Source organism: Cricetulus griseus, chromosome 3, assembly GCF_003668045.3.
Source record: "Cricetulus griseus strain 17A/GY chromosome 3, alternate assembly CriGri-PICRH-1.0, whole genome shotgun sequence".
NCBI lineage: Eukaryota > Metazoa > Chordata > Mammalia > Rodentia > Cricetidae > Cricetulus > Cricetulus griseus.
The window spans coordinates 205504739-205528301 of record NC_048596.1 but is presented as its reverse complement, the minus strand read 5'-3'; the positions used below and the strand labels follow the sequence as shown (position 1 = coordinate 205528301).

Here is a 23563-nt window from a genome sequence, read left to right as displayed (position 1 = left end):
TAGGGGCAATATGTTCCACAAGAGAGCCCCGTTTCCAGCAGCCTCAGTCAAGTACTGCTACTAAGGCTAGTACCAACCTGGCTGGCAAGGCCACAGTCAAAGGGTAAGGGAACAAATCAGGTGTTTTCCAGGCCCACTCTGGACCACGTCCACTGGCAGCAAAGCACCCAAGAAGCCTCTGGTTACAGAGGCTGCCTGTAAGCTCATGCCCTTCACTGGAGGAATAAGGAACTTTAGTAAAGGCCAGTGGCTCTGAGGCCTGGCAATACCGGGCCTTATTGAGGATTCACCCAACATCTGATTCAGAAACCTTGCTTCTTAGTTGGCTACAGACCTGACATCCATAGCACAGCTATGGGTATTGCATAGATGCCAGTGAGGCCTGTATAGTGGATTCTTTATGTAAAGACACCAACATGTCCATGACAAACCTGTAACAGGTATGTCCAAGACCACCAACTAGCACACTGCAAACCTGGGGACATGTATAAAAACCTAGTCTGAGCCGTTGATGATAGTCAAACACGGGGTCCTAGCAGTCCAGCATGGGGAGGCTGAGGCAGAAGGATCTCAAGTTCAAGGATAGCCCATACTCAATAACAAGGTCTCTCATTCTAGAAACTGTGTGTAAATTTTATAAAAAAAAAAAAAAAAAAAATTAACACAATTCAACATGTCTCAGTGAACAAGCTAGAGATTCAACTTTATAACAATTATAAAGAAACTGAATACATTTTCCAAGTCACTGCTAACATTTGGATTTTTGTTACAAATAAATTTCCCATTAATAGGTTTTGAAAAACTGCTGGTCTCCAAAATGATAATTAAATCATAATAAAGAAATAAAGGTGGGCTGGGAAGGTGGCTCAATTAGTGAAGTGTCAGCCTCACAGCATGAGGACCTGAGTTCAGACCACTAGAAGCCACATAAAAGGCCATGCATGAAGGTACTACACTTCTGCAATCCCAGTGCTAGGGAAGAAGAACCTACTTAGCAAAGTTCCAGGGAAATGAAAAACCCTGTGGTACACAAAGGTAGAAGGCTCCTGGGAAATAACCCAAGGCTGTCTGACCTCCAGGCACACACATATACATGCATGTATACACACCTTCACAGCATAAAATTGTAGGTAATTAAAAATATATATATATATATATATATATATATAGGTAATAAAACTGGATCTATATCACACATTAAATATGTAACATAAAACTACAGTATTACTGGTGTAATAGTTTACCAAGGAGAAAAACCTTCCATTATCCTGAGGCAATAGGTAGCAACTAGACTAGAGTATGCCTCTATGGTAGAGCTCAGAGCTCTAGTCCTAACACTAAAGCTTAAAAACAAACAATAGCAGTGCCAGTTATTAAATAAGGTAACATCACAGCACAGCTCTCATGTCACACTTCAGTGTCACACAATCCTCACTCACTATTAAGAATTTTTAGGACATAAAAAATGGGCTACATAAAAAGCAGCAAATAATCTTCCTAGTGGTCCTGGGGTCAGCAAAGTGAGTGTAACTACGTGAATCAGCTAGGCAGTACTTACTTGTGCTCTGCACAGACACCAAGGCAGGTCTGACATGTCTCACAGGTTGGCCCTTGAAACTTGGGGTCTGTGCACTTACAGGCACCACACTCACAGACACCCCGGCCATTGCAGATCTGACCATTTGATGCTATACATGGAGCAGTGTCCAGAGAACAGTCACATGCACTGCCAGTGTAATTGGGATAGCATTCACACACACGACACCTGCAAACACCATTTCCTGCAACGAAAAACATCCTTTTTCAAAATAATGGTAAAACGTACCATCACAGCAATTATTCACAAGTTAAAAACAAGGCACAACATAGAAGAAAGCAGATCTCATGGAAGGCCTGCCCTAACTGCTGCCCCTTTCTCTTTCTGTGTGTTCACCCGGTGCCTACTCACCTCCACAGATTAAGCCATTGGACCTATCACAGTTGAAGTTATCACACTCGCAGAATTTGCCAGAGTAAATTTCATTTGTATTATCTCTCTTCCTACACACACACTGTCCGCAGACACATTCTCCATTGTTACTGCAGATTTCTGAGCTGTTCTCTTTCCTGCAGTAAGCGTCCATGTCTTCACTGTTCACTTCATCCGTGCTACATTCACAGTGCCTCCCAACACGCCCTTCATTGCACCTGTGGAAAGATGCAAACAGTTACATTAAACAAACATATGACAATCTCCTCACACTAACACAGTAGCAGCTAGGGATATCCACCCCACACATGCAGTCAGGAGAGAAGTACACTGTGTTTACACACGCATACACATGCATACACACAGTAGCAACTCAAGTTCTTATGGAACAAGCAGGGGACTCGGGGAAACTCATCTTCAGCAAGGAACCATTCTAACCAAAATGAAAACACTCTAGTTAAACAAACAAGCAAACAAAACCTCTGGAAAAGTAAAACAAATTCATTTTTCAGGGAAATAAGATTCTCTGTGGACCAGACTAGCTTTGAACCCAGAGATCTGCCTGCCTCTGGCCTCCCAAGTACTGGGATTAAAGTTGTATGTTACGACGCACAGCCTAAAAAGATATTTTAATGACTTAAGCAAGATAAATACAACACAGGAAAATACAATATTTAAATTATTCATTAAAATGGGCAATTAAAAATAGATGGTAGCTGGACTGTGTTCATGGACATCTTTAATCCCAGTACTTGGGAGGCAGAGAAAAGTGGATCTCTGTGAGTTCGAGGCCAGCCTGAGTTCGAGGCCAGCCTGATCTACAGAGTGAGTTCCAGAACATCCAGAACAGTCAGGGCTGTTATACAGAGAAGCTCTTTCTTTTATAAACAAAACAAAACAAAAACAAACAAAAAAATTGATGATAAACATAGCTGTTCAACCTTTTTTCAGTCAATAATAAAAACCACAGTAATGTGGGGCTGATATGTAGATTTAAAAGTTGAATTTTAAAGAAAAGACTGTATTATGAACACAGTTTAATTTTTAATTTAAAAAGTAGCCAAGGGGGCTGGTGAAATGGCTCAGGTGGTAAAGGCACTTGCCACCAAACCTGACAACCTGAATTCAATCCCTGGGATTCCCATGGTAGACAGAGAACCAACTCCAGAAATTGTCCTTACCCTCACAAGCCTGCCATGACATGTGGGTAGGCGCGCGCGCGCACGTGCACACACACAAACACAAACACACACACGCACACGCACACGCACACACACTTACTTTAAGAATGTTTTCTCTTTATCCTAGCAATACAAAATTAATCCAGTTCAAGGTAAACACTGCTTATTCTTGTTAACTAATTCATAGATATAACTGTCAGCACTGGGAATATTGGCTTCTGCCTATAACCTGGGTACAGAGGCAATAGGATCATAAACCTGGGGTCATCCTAGGCTACGAAGCAAGGCCCTTTCTCAAAGTAAAATTAAAAAAAAAAAAAAAAAGTTATCACTATCAGTGTGACTATTTCTATAAAACAAGTTTCTATCTACTTTTTTTTTTTTTTCAGATGTGTTTTGCTGAAGAGAACTGGGGAGTGCCAATAGAAAGCCCTGAGAGACTTCCAACACACTGCTTACCTAGCTAAGGCTTCACGGTGGAGAACAGAAAGATCCTGAGTATGTACGGGTTTATGATTGTATTTTCTACAGGCTTCCCCAGCAGAGCAGACTGTAATGTATCTGTCCTGCTGCAGCAAGGCTGCACTCACCTGCAGGCTCCACACTCAAATGTCCCATTTCCCTCGTGGCACTTGGGACTTGCTGCGATGCCATATGTTTGGCACTCGCATTTACAGATGAACTGAAGAGTGACCTCTACTTCTTCAGTGAAGCCCAGGGGCTTAATTTTAATCGTTTCATTGTCTTTCTTTGGACATTTATTTGCAGTTATGCTTATTTCAAATTGAACCTTAAAAGGAAAAAATTAGATTAGCAAACAACAATGAATATTTCCAAAGCTATTCATTTACCATTTCTCACATAAGAAATTTTTTTTAACTTTTTAAGATTTATTTTATGTGTGTGGTGCTTTCCCTGCATGCCTATCTGTGTGCCATGTGCATTCAGTGACTGAGGTCCCCTGGAACTGGAGTTACAGGTGGCTGTGAGCCACCATGACCATATGGGTGCTGAGAATCAAACCTAGGTTCTCTACAAGAGCAACCAATGCTCTTAACCACTGAGCCATCTCTTCAGCCTTGAAATTCAATTTTTTTTGCACATACTTATTCTTTTTCACAGAAAATCTCATACAACATACCTCATCTCCAATGGAAATGTTGGAACATTTTCGTCCATTTTCTCCTGTCCCATTTACCCCATTCTTGCAGTAGGACTTGTAATTTATTGTTACTCCTTCTGGCAATTTGCTGTTTTCCAGAATGACTTCTGAAGAAAGGGACTAAAAGAAAGACTAACCATGAACAGGGAAGTAAAATAAAATTACTTGAACACACACAAAAATGAATAGGTTGAGATGAGATGTTATGAAAACACTATCATTTCAATACAACTCAATCCCCAAGTGTTAGAAAATCTTTAGTCAACTCTAAAAAGGGTCCAACCTTCAAAATAATGTATATAATGTAAAAGTGTTTCTTTATTATCCAGCCAAAATGTTAATGACCACACAGCAAATGGCCTGATTATGAAGAATCCTAAGAACATAGAACAGATGCTTGCTGTCCCCAGTGCCACACAGCTGTCCACAGCTTTCTTCTGGCATACCCCCTTCCAGGTAACTAAAGACCAGAGCAACAGAGCACACACGTTTACTAGGGACCACTGTTATCTTGTCACCTCGTAAACACCCACTAGAGCCAGGAAAACTGGAGCTTAGCTCGGTGGCCCTGTGCTTGGGTCTTAACACTGACAAGATAAAATATGGGGACCACTGACAAGGCAGAGTCCAGAGAGCAGACAGTAAGCAGAAAGGAAAACAACAATCTGTCAAGACAGATGAAGGCTGGACTGGGAACTAGAATCTTGCTGTCTCTGCCAAAGCCCTCTGAGTCAAAGTCCTTCCAAAATGTGTTGGGACCCTAGGCACGAAAGCCAGGCATGAGAGAGCACACCTGGGAGGTGGAGGCAGGAACACCACAAGTTCAGATCCTGGGCTATACTAAGAATTCTAAACAGTCTGGGCCACATGATACTGTCTCAAAAAAAAATCCTAGGGCTGGCAAGATGGTTCAGAGTCTAAAAGGAGCTTGCCATCAAGTTTGATCCTGAGTTTGATCCCAAATTCACATGGTAGGAGAGAATCGACTCACACACAAGTTGTCCTGTGTCACACACACACACACACACACACACACACACACACACACACACACACATTTTTAATCTAAATTTAATCTACCAAAAACTGGAGACCTAGGAAATGGTGTGTGTAGTACATAATAGTCACAATGAAACTACAGATGCCTGCAGGTCATTTTAAATGATTACTGGCTGGTACTTGGAAATCATCACAGGTATTCTGACTTAAGCTCCCAAATGGAGAGACTTCTGCTAGTTTCAGTTCCTAAATGGTATGCCTATGTATGTACATACATACAAGAGCTTGTGACTACTACTGAGTGTGTCCTTTGAGTGTGTCCTTTGAAAAAGAAGTAAAAAGTCCTTTTCAGACATCATTCATCATAAAAGGATCTAGCCAGGCATAGCAGTGCACGCCTTCCATCCCAGCAATCAGGAAGCAGAGGCAGGTAGATTCCTGTGAGTTCAAGACCAGCCTGGTCTACATCATGAGTCCCAGGAAAAGTGCCTCTAGAAAGGTGACTTTGGGGAAGAGAAAGAAGAGCTGTGTACATCAAAATGTCAGTTGTGTTTTACTCTTGTTCCAACTAGGAGATGTATGGTTGATGACACATAAACAAGAGCTTGGAAATTACCCACAGTCTTTATCTAAATATTATCACATTGCTTAAATTATGCTTTCATAAGACTAAGATGACATCAAGTTTTTCCTCCAGGCACAGAATTTAAATTCACATTTTGTACTGTCCCTTCAGCTTGCTGAAGTGTACATAAAGGGTGTTTTACCTAGTGCCTGGTATGAAGCTGACAGCATTTAGTGTACTCACATTGTAGGCATCAATGATCAGCTGGATCACATTACTAGAGTTTCCAGACAGTGTGCCCACTGCTGACTTAGGAATCAAATTCTTCAATTCCTACAATTAAACATGTAAAACACAAATATTTATTCAACCAATTACAATCCATTGAAAATTAACAATTATTTTGACACCTTAGGTCTCTATTCATTTGCTAATCATCTTTCAAAGTCAAATCTAAAAAAAAGGTAACAATCCTAATAACATGAGATTAAAATGAACATAAACAATGTTTGTCAAATTTAGTCTGGCTACTTGGTAGCACCTTCCTACATTTCAAAGACATAATTCTGCTACTAATGACCAAACAACTAGAAAGATCTAGAACTTTCATTCTTTTTACCTTGTAAACAGGCTGAAACTCTTCAGTAACCGCAAAAATTGTCTGAATGTTATTTTCACTTAGTTTCTGGACAAGGTGGGCAATTGAGGGATAATCCTGAGGAATCAAGTAATATAATTTAGTATCTAAATACACTGTATAATCAGATGTGTTTTGTTTGGGTCTCACTCTGTAGCCCAGGTTGAATTCCCAGTTGTTAATATTACAGTATTTCAGCTGATACGCATTCATAACCAAATCACTCACATAAAACTACTTTCATGGAAGAATATCAAACATCAAATATCAAGGAATTGCTGAGCCATCATGTGTATATTTGAGTTTCTCTCTTATATGTTTAAGGACTTCCATATTTTAAGAGGTTTTATATAATTTATTCTTATTTTATGTTGTGCTTTGCATGCATCTATGTCTGTGGGAGGGTGTCAGAGCCCTGGAGCTGGAGTTAGAGACAGTTGTGAGCTGCAATGTGGTTGCTGGGAATTGAACCCAGGTCCTCTGAAAGAGCAGCCAGTGCTCTTAACTGCTGAGCCCCATACTAAGAGATTTTAAATGTGAGACAATCTATGCTCATTAAATGTGAGGACAGTGAAATTAAGGAATAAAACTAAAGACTTCTGTTATCTTGCATTTAAGACCAAGATTCACCATTACTGGATTTCTCCTAGACTGTGTGATTTACCTATTTTCAATGAGAGATAGAGTGCATATTTTTAAGTGGTATATGTAAGATAGAGAGGGTAAGCCTAATTAAACTGTGCACTTAGAAATATGATCAGGAAGTTGACAAATGGTGTATGCAAATGAGGAACCAGATGGGTCTCAGCACCCCTGCCACCCAGACAGAACAGCACAATGCCAGAGCTTCACAAACTGCCATAGCAATGCAGCTCTCTTGGCAGTCAGCAGGGCAAAATAAGAAAGCTACAAACCCACTGTCCCACATGCTCAATATTACATGCTAAAATCCACCAGAAGCCACTCACTAGGTAAGGGCTTAAGTACTTACATAGTAATGGCTCATTGTGTATACATTATTTTCTAGGTGACACTGTCCATCGTTTGGTAAAACAATACCACCAAGTTTCCCATCTCCAGCAAAGTGAAACCCAGCATCCGTGGAAAACACCAGCAGTCGTGTTACATTCCTCCAGCCAATCAGCGACTTTAAAATAAAAATAAGTCAACTGTAGACCCTGTTCCTAGTAACACAACATAAATCCTTTCACGATCACAAGCTGCAAACTGCACTTTTCACCTAATTCTGTATCATTGTCTTTCTTGTCCAATGCTTATGTTGCTTATAATACAGAGAGCCTACCTGATCCTCCTCCAGCACTTTATAGCTGCTGTTTGCTGGCCGCCCATAACGACATCGCTCAGAATCACTCAGTTCAGAGCCTGCCTTTTAGTGGGGGTACTGAGTATCTAATGAATACATAAAGAGACTGTGGGGTCCTATTTCCACCCACCCTGATGTCTGGTAACATGTGCTTCCTTTATCAGCCCTCTCCTCTACATCAGGCTTTACTTTTTTGAAACATGATTTATGCAACCCATGCTAGCTTCAAATTTACTACATAGCTGAGTATGGCCTCAAACTTTGATCCTCCTGCCCCTAACTCCCAAATGCTGGGATTACAGACTTGTGCGACCATGCCTAGCTTCTTTTTCTTACTGTAGGAAAATCTGTCAAAGAACTTGCCCCACTTTACATCCCTTCATTCTAGCTCAAAGTCAGTTCATTTGTGCAATTTTACTAGCTTATTCAACAAATAATTTAAGTAATGTGAAAATCATCTTCTATCATGGGAAAAATCACACACCTTTTTCCTAAATTTAAACTTAGTTAACACATGTGTAAATTCTTTGAACCTAAAATAGTGTTTCTTTTTTTGCTGTTGTTATTTTTTGTTTGTTTGTTTGAGGCAGGGTTTATCTGCATTCCTGCTCTATAGACTAGGCTGGCCTTGAACTCAGAGATTCACCTGCTTCTGCCTCCTAAGTGCTAGGATTAAAGGTGTGTGCTACCACTGTAGGGACAAAAATTAAGTTTCTTGATTCTGAGCATCTTTCAAAGGCAGGTTACCTGCTCCTTTGTCCCTATAGTATGACAAATGCAGAAAGACAGCCACAGCTGGGAGATGGGAGAGGGGTAGGTATATGATTAGTTTCATCCTACTGGTTAAAGCAGAGGCAGCCCAGAAAATGTTCTCCATTTTCAAAGAGCAGATACCTGGAACACTATTTTTCAGATTACAAGCACTCCACAGGCAAGTCAAAAGAAGACAGTGGTCAGTAACGTGCTCAGTGTCTATGTGTACTTCATAAGGATCACTGCAATGGTACCTTACCCCTGTACTATAAGCTGCCTGTTATTATCCTTTCCAGAAGACACAGCTCCAATGACATCGTCACTGCCCAGGAGCAGGTAGGACAGGAAAACCCTCTCTCCATACCACGACAGTGCTTTACTTACTGTCTGGGATACCCACACTTACTACAGAGGGAAGTACTCTGGACAAGCTTTCTCGACCTAGCAACACTTTCTACTTTCAGCCTCACCTCTCATTCAAAGATCATTGAGGGTCTGAAGTAGTAGAGCACACCTGTAATCCCAGTACTTGGATGGTAGAGATAAAAACATCTCTGCAAGTTCAAAGGTAGCCTGGACTATACAACAAGCCCATGTCTCAAACAAGTATATATATATATATATATATATATATATATATATATATCAAGCAAAAATACCCATGGATCATAAATAGTGGTCCCTAGTCCAAGAGAACGAGGCTTACTATCCCTGAAAACCTCACAATTAAACCACAAGCATTTTATTTCTATTTTTATAACAAGTATAAGTTGTCATATGGCTCAATTCAGGTCTTTGAAAGTTCTTTCTTTTTATTATTAAGACAGAAGAGGAAGACATGTCTCAAAGGCAAGAGCAGAGCACAAAACTGACTTGAGGAACATGTGGTGAGGCACTATTCCACACAGCATGTTCAGAGTTCCTAGTGACATACACCCTAGACAACATCAGTGACATCTCCAGTACAAAGTCACCAAGTTAGGATACCTAGTCTATTCCAAAATCCCAACCAGTTAAAGTCTCTGCTCCAGTTTCAAATGAATAGCATACTGGCCTTTAGAGCTCCTTAGGGTGAACTTCCCTGCCTGGCTCAAATGCAGATGCAGTGATTAGGAATAGTTGAGAAAGCAGCAGTGGTAGGTGTGAACTTAAAAGACTGACATCAGCATTCCCTGGGGAGATCTTATAATATAGTAGCTAAGATCATTTTGTTCTAACTTTTAGTAAAAACACACTTAAAATAAATCACGGGAAATAATGCTAACAGTCCCCTGAAGAAATCACTTACTCCACAAACTGCAACTTGCATGATTGCATCAAAACCACCTTCTGGGGAGTCCAAGTTTCCAGAAATGCGCTGTTGACCAACAAGTTCATTGAAAAACTCTCCTCTGTCAGTAAGACTGAGCACATTTTTGTAGCTAAAGGGACTGGTGCAGTTTTGTTCACTTGTGCAAGGGTTTCTGAGCTTTGCTGGGGTTGTACTAATATATGGCATCACAGTCTTCTCCACAAATGAGCCAAAGCCTAAAGAAAAGAATGCATTTGGATAGGTGAATGGGCAGAGCCCAACAAACTTACAACACTTTTAAATTGATGTTATTTATTTAGGGGGAGGGTACACACACAAACACCACAAAGCATGACTGGTGGTTAGAGGACAATTGCAGGAGTTGGTTTTAAAGACTGAACTCAGTCATCAGGCTTGGAGGCAGGGACTTTTATCCACTGAGCCATCTCAGCAACTCTAAATGTACATCTTTTTCTAAAGCCCAGTATGGAGGCTGCAGAGATTATATTGTGGGCAAGAGCTCTTGCTGAACAAGCATGAAGATGAGGTCAGATCCTAGCACCCAGGTAAAAGGCCAGGTGCTGTCACACATACCTGTACCCAAGCACTGTTGCAGGAAGAGATAAGAAGATTACAGGCCACCAACCCACGTTACGTGATAAACCATGTCTCATGGGATGAGACAGAAAGTGATAAAGCAAGACACTCAACATCCTGCTCTGCACACATGAGGAAGCCTACAGACATTGACACAGACACACGCGCCTGTGAAGAATATGTTGCAAACATTCCTACCAATTCGGAAGTCTGAAGTAATCCTCCTCATTTCATTCATCAGATCTGTCCCGAGACTCTTCACATTCTCCAGATCATCTTTCATGGAGTAGGAGAGGTCCATAAGGTAGTACAGATCAATGGGGTAGTCTTCAGCCCTCTTGAATTTTAATGTAAACTTCTGTGGCTCTCCTAATTAAAAAGATTCAAAATTGAAATTAGGTGGTCAATAATCAAAACAAAATTAGAAAAACAATTAAATATTAAGATAGGTCAATTTACATGTTCAATAGTAGTCTTTTAAGTGTATAATTTTCACAAAACCTAAGAATTCTGTTAGAGCCTCAACAGACACACACTTGATAAAGGCAATGCCCCCTATCAGTAACCCAAAGACACTAATAATTCTGCAGCCATTTGGATCTGCCCATGTGTTGACACTATCGGGAGGCAGTTGGAAGTCTGAGAGGTAGAAACCAGCAGGAGGTTTGGGTTACAGTGATGTGCCTTTGAGTCTGCAAGACATCCTTGTTGTAATGTCACTTCCCAGATGCCCCACCATGACGTATCACCTCACCACAAGCTCAGCACAACAGACTACTCTCCCAGACAGAAACTTCTAAAACTATGGGCCAAAACAAGCTTTCTCTTCTTACAAGTTATTTCAAGTAGTTGTTCTGTAACCACAAGCTGATTTGCACACAAATTTAGGAGAAAAAACGAACACCATAAACTTGGGCAGAATGAAAGCAATGCACACTGTAGAGTCCAATGGACAGGTAGAGACTAAAATTAGGAGTGGAATAGTCTTTGTGTAAAAAGACACTGCTAAAGTAAGTAATAATCTAGTTTTACTTTAGAGTTAGAAAAATAAGTTACAGGGGTAGAGAGGTTACTTAGAAACTACAGAAAGATCAATAGCAGGAAGGATGAACTGAAAAGTGAGAAGATGAGAGGTAACAGATGTTATATGTTACTCACTTACAAGCACAGAGCTGAGGCAGCTCAGTGGTAGAGCTTTTGCCCAGCACATGAGAGATTCCAAGTTCTAACTCCAGCACACTAACAAAACACTTACAAACATGGGAGAAAACGAAGGCTGTTTGAATGAAAAATTGTTAATTTTTTTCTCCATGGCCTTCTGGCAGGCAGCTGGAAGAAGGGGTGTGGAGCTAACCTGAAAAGCATGTGTTATTGCAGACTTGAGTGATTTCAATGACTTGAGAGGACAACCAACTTGTAAGTGAAATGCAGAGGAATGAAGGGAAAAAAACACAAAAGGGAAACTGGAAGCAATGGAAGGAATTGAGAAAAACAAAGAGTAACACCATGAGCTCCTGTGTTCCAAGAACTCTTACAAGCACCCCATAGTGCAGAAAGACTTAAAAGTAATAATGATGTGGACTGGAGATGGTTCAGAGGTTAACAGCACTTGTTGCTCTTGCAGAGGACTCAGGTTTGTTTCCCAGCAGCACCCACATGGTGACTCACAACTATCCTTAACTCCAGCTCCACAGATCTGATGACTTCTGACCTCCACAAGCACCAGACACACACATACAGGCAAAACAAACACCTAAAAAAAATGTTTTAAAGTAATAATGATGAAAATAAAATGACCATTTAGACAAGTACATAATGACTGTCCTAACAAGGGTCCTTCAGGTCTGTCGCTCCAAGGTGACATGGTGCTCTGCTATAGTCTGCACTAAGTTCTTTTCTCCTTGCTGTGATATAACACTGGCACAGACACTTAAGAAGAGGAGGATTTATTTTGGCTCAGTTTCAGGGAGGCCATGGAAGCTGGGGTAGGTTTGTCCTCAATAGTAGGACCGTGAGGGAGCAGTTCTCCATATCTTGGCAAATCAGGAAGACAAAGACCCACCCACAGAAACCCACTCTGCCCCACCAGTGAAAACTCCACAGTCTCCCAAAACAACACTATGATCCAGGAACTAATGTTTACATACATGATCTGTGTGGGACATTTCACATCCAAACAGTGTCGACTTCCTAGGCTGAAGGTTAGCCAGGCAGCAGTAACAGGATGGAAGAACGACAGGCAGAAAGAGGACATGCTGTCTATTTCAGATGTAGGACAGCCATGGGTACTTACAAAAACTTTAGTATTTAAATAGTACTAAACACATGCATGCATTAAAACTTTGCATTCACATTATGAAATTATAGTAACAAATAGAAGCAATTATTTTTAAAACTCAAGAATTTGCTGGGTGGTGGTGACGCACACCTTTAATCCCAGCACTCAGGAGGCAGAGTGAACAAAACTGCACCAGTCCCTTTAGCTACAAAAATGTGCTCAGAAAATGAGCATAGCTCATGCTTTACCAGTTGTGTGTGTTTGAGGTCAGCCTAGTCTACAGAGCGAGTTCTGGGACAGCCAAGGCTACACAGAAACCGTCTCGAAAATTAGAAACAAAAAAACAAAACAAACAAAAAGGTTATTATCTCTAAAAATTTAACTTTATACCATATTATTGGGCACCAGTCAACCTCCAAAAACTGAACCCTCCAAAGACTGAAGGGAGGCTTGTTAAAGTTACTATGGAGACCTCAAGTAGGGATGGAGGTACCTGATCGCAACTTCAGAAGTAGCTGTTGTGGTTGGATTTGAGTTATGTCCTCTGGCCGGAGCTTCTCTGCCATTCCTTTGCTGCGATTGGTGACATTTTTATTCTTCGTTATAGTTTGGGAGCCTCTTGGGTTTTCTATGTCACTTGGCTGGCAGCCCTTCTTTTTTAAAGCTTCTAAATCATCACAACGTGCAGAAGTAGGCATTCCTTCTTGTAAAAATGTCTAAGAGATATGTAAAATACTGACATCAGCAAAAAGTGTAACAAGCATGTTGGTATAATTATTACTGCATGTAAGCAAATTACAAAAATCATTCATTTCTAGCTTTTTAACAAAATGTTCCCTTCATTCACATCATAATAAGTGCTCTTATACAAAAAGAAGTAAAATGAACTCTGAAGAAAGTACTATTTTTCCCCAGACTAAGTGCATATTTTAAAAGTTCCACTTTCAAGTTCAGAGTGTCATCACTCACTAACTACATCCTTCAGTTCTTGGTATGCTTCACAGCTCCTCATTATAGATGAGCCCATACATCAGCCAGAAACTTTTCTAAAACTTTCTCTTAGAAAAGTCCTTAGAAAGTCTTTCATATTATTAAATATTCTTCCCAGCAGACCATTAAACAACTAGATGTTTAGGAAAAAGCACATTAGCCTAAATACATCCCAATCAATAATGGTCTCTGTGTGTATGTAGATAATACAATACAAATTTACCTAACTAACTGAATTTTTTTTTTTTTTTGAGATAGGGTTTCTCTTGTAGCCTGTCTTAGAACTCACTCTGTAGACTAGGCTGTTTTTGAACTCAGAGATCTGCCTGTTTCTGCCTCCTGAGTGCTGGGATTAAGGTGTGCCACCACTGCCTGGCTGAAAATATTGTAAATGAGTCTTTTTATTGTTCTTCTTAATTTTTATTTTATTTGTTCTGCCTGCATGTGCATCTGTGCACTGCGTATGTGCAATGCCCACAGAGGCCAGAAGTGGCTATCAGATCTCTTGGTACTGAAGTTACAGACTGACTAAGCCACATGTGGGTACTGAGAATACAGCCTGTGTCTTCTGGAAGAGCAGACAGTGCTCTTCTCCAGGGCTCTCTCCAGCCCCCAGATTTTTATAATTTCACCTTGAACTTTTTAAAGGTCCTAATACTCTATGAATGAATTCACAAAAAATAAGGTGGGGACTAGGGAGATGGCTTAGTGGGTAAAGTGCTTGTTATGCAAACATGAGAACCTTAGTTCTAATCCCTAGCATCCACATAAAAGCTGCACATGCCAATGAATGTCGGTAACCCTGGCTCCGAATACTGGAGGACAGAACAGTGGGTTCTCAGATCCAGTGGCCAGTCTAACTAATCAGTGAGAGATGCTGTCACTAAAAAATAAGTTGGAAAGCAATACAAGACACCCTGTTGTTTGCTCTCACTTCCAACGCACACACTTGAATGTGCAAACACATTTACAGCATAAGGCAAATGTAAAACAGCAAGCACATTTATACAACCAGGGCCAAGGTATCAAAACTGAAATATTTATTTACTATCAAACCTCAAATCCAAAAAAGTACAAGCTCCTAGGAAATTCTCCATTTCCAAGTATTTAACCAAACCACGGAGCCTAATAAACCCCAAATACAATTCCACTGAACACTTTGCACAAGAACCTTTAATAAGTTTAAAGTTATGCCCCAGATTTCAGAAGCTAAAGTAAGCAAATCTTGTTAAGTAATTTTCAACTACAGATAAACTTGGGCCCATAAAATGGATGCTGATCAGCCAGGCACTGGTGGTGCACACTTTTAATCCCAGCACTCAGGAGGCAGAGGCAGAGACAGGTGGATCTCTGTGAGTTCGAGACCAGCCTGGTCTACAAGAGCTAGTTTCAGCTGTCTCAAAAAACCAAAAAAAAAAAAAAAAAAAAAAAAGGATGCTGATTGTGTCAACAGCTGCCAGATAAACAGAACCTGTGAAGTGTACCTGCCTCTTTTAATCCACCATTTCTAACACAACTGGTAAAGCATGAGCTATGCTCATTTTCTGGAGAAGGAAGACAAGATTGCTTCCATTAGCCTTCTTTAAATGTCCCCAATTTCACCCCAGCATACCATTTGTAGGATAGTACCATGAGAAAAACTCTGAAACAAAACAAAAACTTCTCATTTCATCTTTCACCTTGTCAGATCCTATGTTGTATCTGACATCTGATCAATTACAACTTTTGTGTCCAAACACCTGAGTGAAGACATACACAATGACCCTAACGTAACCTCAAACTGACTCATTGCAGTTTTAGTAAGCAAAGTATAAAAATCTTTAAAGGAAATAAATGCAAATTTGAAAATCCTGAACTCAGATTTGCTTTTATGTCCTTTCACTGGGGCTACGTTTTGAGGTTTAAAAGCCCACACCATTCCCAGTTAGCTCTCTCTGCCTCTTACTGTGTGGATCAGGATGAGAGTGCTGAGCTACTGCTCCAATGTCTGCCTGTCTACCGCCATGCTCACTGCCATGACAGTCATGGGCTATCACTGCTGCAAACCCCAAATTAAATGTTTTGTTTGTTTTCTAAGTTGCCTTGATCATTGTGTTTTGTAACAGTAATAGAAAATTAAGACAAGTGTCTAGTGGGTATTTTATCAAACAGCACAGTTCTGACCACCACACACTACTCAACAAACACTGAGTCAAAGTCTTTCCAAAATGTCCTGGGACCCTAGGCACAAAAGCCAGGCATGATGGAGCACACATAGGAGGTGGAGGCAGAAACCTCACAAGTTCAGATCCCGGGCTATACTGCAAAGTCAAAACAGCCTGGGCCACATGATAATGTGTATCTTATCAGGTGATTCCCAAGGATAAGGCTCTGAGTAAGGCTCAAAAAGCAGAGAATAAATCGAACAGTATCAGAAATCTTACCGTATTTGTACACCACCCACAATTTGGCCCTGCTTGTATACAATCTCCACAAGATTTGGCATTTGCTTTTAAACATCTATTTTTATCTGTTAAAAAAAGAAAAAACAACTTTAAAGATTCAAAGGAAAAAAATGAATAGATCACAATGAAAGACAGAGATACATGATAAACATACATGTTAAATATGAACACTCCAGCCTAGTTACTAAGCTACAGTAAGCTACTCCAAAGAAAATGTAATGCTCTGGGATCCCTTTGACACTGAGAGTCACAAAAGAGCAGTCATCTTGTCTTTTGTATGACAGACTAGAAACAATTAGCCTAGCTATACACGAGTGGACTATTCTGTTGGAAAGCATGATTTTAGCACCTATCGTTCTGAATGGTTATAGACGTCCTGGTATTCTTATAGCTGGGTCAGGTTTTGTCTTTTCCTATGACTTACATCGAACACCCATATCTTCCAGGCTTTCTTTCACTCCACTTTTAGTAGGTTAAGAAACTTCCAAGTCCATATTCATCTAATCCACAACCCCTAGAATTTGGATTTGTATGATTCAATCTAGAATGTAGTAGTTAAACACTAGTAAGACTGTCTCCAGTTTATCTTTTCTGATTAGAATATAAACTGTGCTTGAATTTAAAAAATTTAAGACATCTCCCACAATCTATTCACTAAAAGAAAACCCCTCTAACAAGTTTTTAGGTGTGGTCCTTGGGATACAGGTTCTGGGTGGTTGTAGGTTTTATGTATCAAGTCTCCGAATCAGTATCTCTCCTCATTTTCACGTGTTCATCCTGAGGTCAGAGCATTCTAAATATTCTATTTACTATGCAAGGTTTTTGAGATTTAAACAGCACCAGATGTAGATGGTTATGGCTGCCAGAGAAATTTAAAATGTCTTCAGTTTGCTCCAAACTCTTATAGATATGCTAACACTATGCAAGACTTCTTGATCATAGAACAGGAGTATCTTCTAGAAAGTAAACTGCTCCTGAGTTTTCTTTTGTTTTTTTACCTGCTCAGAACCTAAAGCTTTTACTGAACTATATCCCCAACCCTCTGGATTTTGTAAATGGGGGGGGGGGGAGAAATACAGTCCAGGCTAGCCTAAAACTCATGATCCTCCTGACTGTCTCTCCAAGCGCTGGGACTACAGGCATGTGGTACTATGCCCCATCTAGTTTTGGTTTTTTAGATGCCAATGGACACGTTCATTTATTTGCTTCTGAATATATTACATGACTCCACCTTTGTTCTGTCCCTTCAGCACTCTCACATTCTCCATATGCTGTCATGTGGTCTCTGACATACTGTCATCTGGGATCTCACTATCCTCACACTGAAGTAAGGTACGATTAACTGATGGTCAAAACACCTGCAGGCCCCTTGGAAACCTCCGCCCCTCACTCACAGTGAGACATCATGCTGTAGAACTCAGGAACAGTGTGATCTAATAGAGGGTTGTTTTCCCAGCCCACTCCCCCAGGAATCTCACTGACCAAAGACTATTGACACAAGATACTGAAATAAAAAGATAACAAGAAAAACAATGGGGTTTTTTTGTTGATGTTGTTGTTTTTACCTGTTTGGCCAAATACAGAACAAATCAAGCTGATGAATCCAATCCAGAAAACCAGTTGCAAATTCATCTGTAACAGAAAAGTGTGTATCATTACTGAGAGAAAATATCAGATGTTCAACCTTCCCTTCTTTCTCCTCTCAAAATTTCTCTACACTGTCATCTGCCTTTCTTTTCCCCAGCTGCTTACCGTACCTTTTCCTATACTATTCCAACACTTCACACCACACTTGCAAAATGCATTCCTGTCTTCTCTAAGTAAAATGTCTTAGCATTCAACTAAATATCACAAAATGACACATGAAGGCAGGCAGTGATGGTGCATGCCCTTAATCCCAGCACTCGAGAGGCAAAGCCAGGTGGATCTCTATGAGTTCAAGGCCAGCCTGGCATACAGAGCTAGGTCCAGCAGCCAGGGCTACACGAAGAAACCCTGTCTCAAAGGAAAATAATAACAACAAAAATAATAATGCACATGTCCTAAAGTAACCAGGTTAGTATTTCTATAAGCATAAAGCTACGGTAGCATATCCTGTAGAATGTTCAACCCCATAGTCTCCTGGAGCTCTCAGCCCAACAGGCACATCCAGAGGCCCAGTCACCTCAGAAACAAGGGTACTTTCCAGAACTAAATCAGCCATGTCCATACTGACATCTCCTCTATAGTTCTTATTTCTCCTTAGGCTAAAACACAACATCATATGTAAGGCTCTAACCTCTAACTCAACTCTTCAGTTTGCTTTCCTGTTACTTTCTTCTTTTGCAAGAACATCAGCTATTCATGGAATTGGTAAAACATTCCCTCAGCATTCCATAATAACAAAAGGCCTCACTATAGACCCAGAGTCTGTAGTGTCCTTCAGAATGGGGAGGGGATGCCTCAGGTAATTTTCTGTATATTAAACAAGCAACTTCTAATCATTACCTCTACTTCTATTCAACCAATGTTTTCAGTTTCAAGATTCATTCCTTAATCAAATATTCGATCAAAGATTGGTCAGCTAACACCTTAACTGCCTACTGCTCATGGACACCTCCAGTCTAGCATACATGCATATGCATCTCCCTCTCACAAAGAATGAAATGGGAGCAAGGAATGTTGTGTTGGGCATAATCCCTGAATGTAAGAGGAAGAGACCGGAGAACTGCCATGAGTTCAAGGCCAGTCTGGTCTACATAGCAAAATTACTGTCTTGAGAGACAGAAGAGAGGGAACACCAGGAAGGTGGATGCAGGGGGATCAGAAATACAAGGTCATCTTTCCCCACATAACAAGTTCAAGACCTGGTCTAAAAAAGAAAGGTTCTTTAAATTCCACATTAACACTGAGTATTTCTTTTACAGCTCTTCATCTTCAAGTCCTTATAACTCGAACAGCTCTTCCCAAAGCACAGAAAATGTTCTGTTCTGGTCACAGCCCCCTTTCATATGAGGAGTAAAGGCAGGCATATCACTGTGCCATAAGACATGGTCCTAATACTGGGATGAACACTTCTGCTCCTCTGCTCATGCAGACTTCCCAGAGACCTGAGATGGTTAGAGCTAGGAGCCATCCACCTGCAATCAGGCTTACTCAAGGAAATGAGTCCCTCCTGGAGCTGGCAGGTTGCTGCAGATGGCTTGGGACTACATCCAAGTGGTGACTAAAACCTGAGTGTCACAAAAGCATGATGTTCTAAGGTTTGTCAAAGGTCAATGTAATTCTCAACAATTCAACTACTAACACTGATGACTAAGAACAGAGAACATGCCACTCCTGCGGAAGCGGATGATCACAGTATGAGGATAGACACATTCCTTCAGGCTACGATGATACTTGATTAGCCTTGAGAAATCTTCCAAAATACCATACAAGTCAGAGACACACTATGACCCAGAGAAAATGATGTTTCCCAATATGCTCCACTTTAAACCATTACTGTAAGTGCCGAAGACTTCTACTACAAATCTTGATAGGCCAAAGAACCTACTAAAGTCCTATGAAGTGTGCCAAGCCCAGAGGCAGGCAAAACAAAGTTCCAATGTTCAAGAAAAGCTGAGAGAACAAGGAAAGCTCTGGACACAGCTTGGAGACCGTTGTCAGCTCTGCTGTAAGAGTCTGTAAGCTGGCAAGAAACAGAGGCACTGTTGTTGCTTGGTGGTATTCATAAATGCTAGGAAGGGAAATAGTAAGAATACAGCAGGGCTCTAAGGACAATGACAGTAACTAGAAAGAGCAAGTGCCTGGAGCATGAGACTGAGACCACACTTTAGAGGGACCCTGAGGGAGGCAGCACAAAACCAGCATCTGGACCAAGTGTCTGCATGAGGCAGAATAGGGGAAGGCTTGAGAAAGACTGTGTCACAGTTCACATAGATGTCCTTCCCAGGCCTAAAGCCATAACCTTGGGTAGCAGGCCTGTTCAGCAGGTGACCCTTAGGCTGAAAGGGGGGACTTAAAGATTCCCTTTCAATGGCATCTCACTAAAGACAAATCATCATCAGAGGGAGACAACAGAGCAAATGCCATGACACATGGACCTAAACCTTTGTCTGCTTTTCTTAGACAAAAGTTGTTACCTACTCTGGTCTGCACCTCATCTGAAACTACTATAGCTGATAGATACTCCTTAACACACACGGACTCATCTTGAAAAGGACACCTTCTCAGGCCTTATCTTAGAGCCTACATCTGTTCACTTACAAATTTCCTGACTATAAGGTAAAGCCTTGCCACACTGTCAGGTTTTGTGTCATCTCTAAAATACAAATGCCTCAAGGAACTAACAGTTCATAGACAACAATGCAAACAATTACAATACAGTATGATCACGTCTGTGAAAAGGATGAGTGTGGATAAAGTCTCCAGAAAGAAGCTGCTTTCAAACTGAACTTCTGCAATGCTTATTAGAACTTCAACTGTGGAGAGTTTAAAATGTTGCAAGTTCAGAGGCAAATTATCTTGAGCATCTTTTTCCCTCTTCATAGTCATTTACTGCCTGCTATTCTACTTAGGTTTCTATTGCTGTGTTAAAGACCATGACCAAAAGCAACTTAAGGAGAAAGAGATCTATTTGTCGTACAGGTTACAGTCCATCATCAAAAACTCAGGGCAGGAACCTGAAGATAAGAACTGAAGCAGAGATCATGGAAGACTGCTGCCCACTGACTTGCTCTTTGTAGCTTTGCTCAGAGCCTGGTTTCTTATACACCCCATGACCACCTGCCAAGGGGTAGCACCTGGGCTAGACCCACCCACATCAATCACCAATTAAGAAAATAGCCCCCAGGTGAGAAGCAATCTGATGGGAGCATCTATCCCATTCAGAGTCCCTTTTCCTAGGTATGTCAAGGTTTGCATCAAATTGACAAAAATCAACCAGCACACCCTCCTCTATATATGACCCATCAGTTTTGTGACCCTCCATTATGTAAATCCTTCCGAATGGAGAAACAGACTATTAATTATCTTTTGGAATGTATTTACTTATCAGACTACTTCAACATGCCCAAAAACTAAGAGAGTCACCATGTATTCACTACTTTTCTACTGTTGTAATAAAATACCATGACAAGGCAACTTTATTTGGGGCTTATGGTTTCAGAGGGTTATAGTTCATGGTGGCAAAGCAGAGGTACTCCTGCTTAAAGTTATAATTTTTCCCATCAGATAACTGTCCTCCTTTGAGATGCTCAACTCTTTACTCAAAGAATTAAGAGGATGACCTACCTATGTATTTTAGATTTAATGTTTGTATGTATGAGTACGCACATACAATCATTACGGATTTTAAGAATTTTTTTTTTACCAGTACTTCCTTTCAACAACAACAAAAAGGTTTTCCAAGGTCTCTATCACAGCCTAGGTAAGATACAACTCTAAACATTCAAAGAAAAAAATGGTCATTTGCCGAGCAATGGTGGTGTACACCTTCAATCCCAGAATTTGGGAAGAAGAGGCAGGATTTCTGTGAGTTCAAAGCCAGCCTGGTCTATAGATGGAGTTCCAGGATGGCCAAGACCACTCAGAGAAACACTGACTTGGGGAAAGAAAAAAAAAAAAAGAGGGACAGGGAGGGGAGGGAAAAGTGGGAAGGGGAAAGGGGAAAGGGAGGGAGCGAGGGCAGGGAAAGGAAGGTTGAATCTTTGCTGATTGTGGTGGTGTATCCCTTTAATCCCAACTCTTGGGAGGCAGAAGCAGGCTGCCCTCTGAGTTTGAGGCCAACCTGGTCTACTGAGCAAGGCCCAGGAAAGCCAGGGCTACACAGAAAAACCCTGTCTTTATTTTGGGGGGAGGGGGGAGGGAAAGATCAGATCTGGATCATAATGGCTAGTAGATTTTAATGAAATAGGTAATCTAGGAGATGGTTTTTAATGGCTTCTACCAAGTGTTCTGCTTTGCCCTCTGTTGCTGTGATAAAACACTGACCAAAATTAAGCTGGTGAGGAAAGGCTGACTTACACTTCCAGATCCACCACTGAAGGAAGTCAGCACAGGAGCTCACTCATACAGGAACTTAAGTAGAACCACAGAGAACACTTTGCTGGGCTGCTTCCTCTGGCTTGCTCAGCTAACTTTCTTCTACAGCCCAGGTCTACCTGACTAGGGATAGCACAGCTGACAGTGGACTGCATCCACCTACATCAATTAGCAATCAGGAAAATGCCCCCAACATGCCTAGAAGTGGATCTGAAGTTAGATATTCATCCATTGAAGTTCCCTCTTTCCAGACAACTCTAGGTTTGTATCAACTTGATAGCTGAAGCTATAACACCAGCCATTTCTCTCCCTGAAGACTGCTCATCTATCTCCCTACTAATCACCTCAATCTACATCAGATCCTAGTAAGCCTTTCCTAAAAATAGGAAACTGTATTCAATAAATAAAACGTGGTTACCACATATACAAAATGTGATGCCTGCCTAAGAAGAAGAACTATAAGTCAAGGTCTCCAAAAGAAGCTGCATTTCAATCAAAAACACCAAAGACTGTTTATGCTGGAGAGGATGTGGAGAAAGGGGAACACTCCTCCATTGCTAGTGGGAATGCAAACTTGGATAGCCACTTTGAAAATCAGTATGGCGGTTTCTCAGGAAAATGGGAATCAGTCTACCTAAAGATCCAGCAATACCACTCTTAGGCATATACCCAAAGGATGCACATTCATACAGCAAAGACATATGTTCAACTATGTTCACAGCAGCAATATTTATAATAGTCAGAACCTGGAAACAACTAAGATGCTCCTCAACTGAAGAATGGATAAAGAAAATGTGGTGTATTTACACAATGGAGTACTACTCAGCAGAAAAAAAAATGACATCTTGAAATTAGAAGGCAAATGGATGGGATTAGAAGAAACCATCTGAGTGAGGTAACCCAGACACAGAAAGAAAAACATGGTATGTACTCACTCATAAGAACCAAGATAGAACCAAGGATAACCAGCCTACAATCCACAACCCCAAAGAAGCTAGGAAACAAGGAGGACCCTAATAGAGATATACATGGACCCCCGAGAAGAGGAAAGGGACAAGATCTCCTGAGTAATTTGCGAGCATGGGGGGAGGGGGAGAAAGAGGAGCGAAGAAGGGGAGGAGGAGGAGAACATGAGGGATCAGGAAGTTCAAGTTGGGCAAAGAACAGAGGAGAGCAAGGAAAGAGATACCTTAATAATGGAAACCGTTATGGGCTTAACAAGAAACCTGGCCCTAGGGAAATCTCCAGGAATACATAAGGATGACCCCAACTAGGAACCTAAGCAATAGTGGAGAGGCTACCTTATATGTCCTTCCCCTATAATGAGATTGATGGACTACCTTAAATGCCAT

General features: G+C 40.9%; 1 protein-coding gene across 1 annotated transcript in view; it reads right to left on the bottom strand.

Moving 5' to 3' along the window:
- Positions 1 to 23563, bottom strand: part of Itgb1 (integrin subunit beta 1) — a 46930-nt gene that overhangs the window by 10109 nt on the left and 13258 nt on the right. The window contains exons 2-13 of the mRNA XM_027404761.2: positions 17756 to 17822; positions 16170 to 16255; positions 13250 to 13472; positions 10677 to 10847; positions 9879 to 10117; positions 7505 to 7660; positions 6496 to 6591; positions 6120 to 6209; positions 4292 to 4432; positions 3741 to 3940; positions 1949 to 2187; positions 1559 to 1781 (exon numbers count right to left, since the gene is read on the bottom strand). Of these exons, the coding sequence (XP_027260562.1) occupies positions 1559 to 1781; positions 1949 to 2187; positions 3741 to 3940; positions 4292 to 4432; positions 6120 to 6209; positions 6496 to 6591; positions 7505 to 7660; positions 9879 to 10117; positions 10677 to 10847; positions 13250 to 13472; positions 16170 to 16255; positions 17756 to 17822 (1931 nt within the window). The remainder of the gene's footprint in view (positions 1 to 1558; positions 1782 to 1948; positions 2188 to 3740; positions 3941 to 4291; positions 4433 to 6119; positions 6210 to 6495; positions 6592 to 7504; positions 7661 to 9878; positions 10118 to 10676; positions 10848 to 13249; positions 13473 to 16169; positions 16256 to 17755; positions 17823 to 23563) is intronic.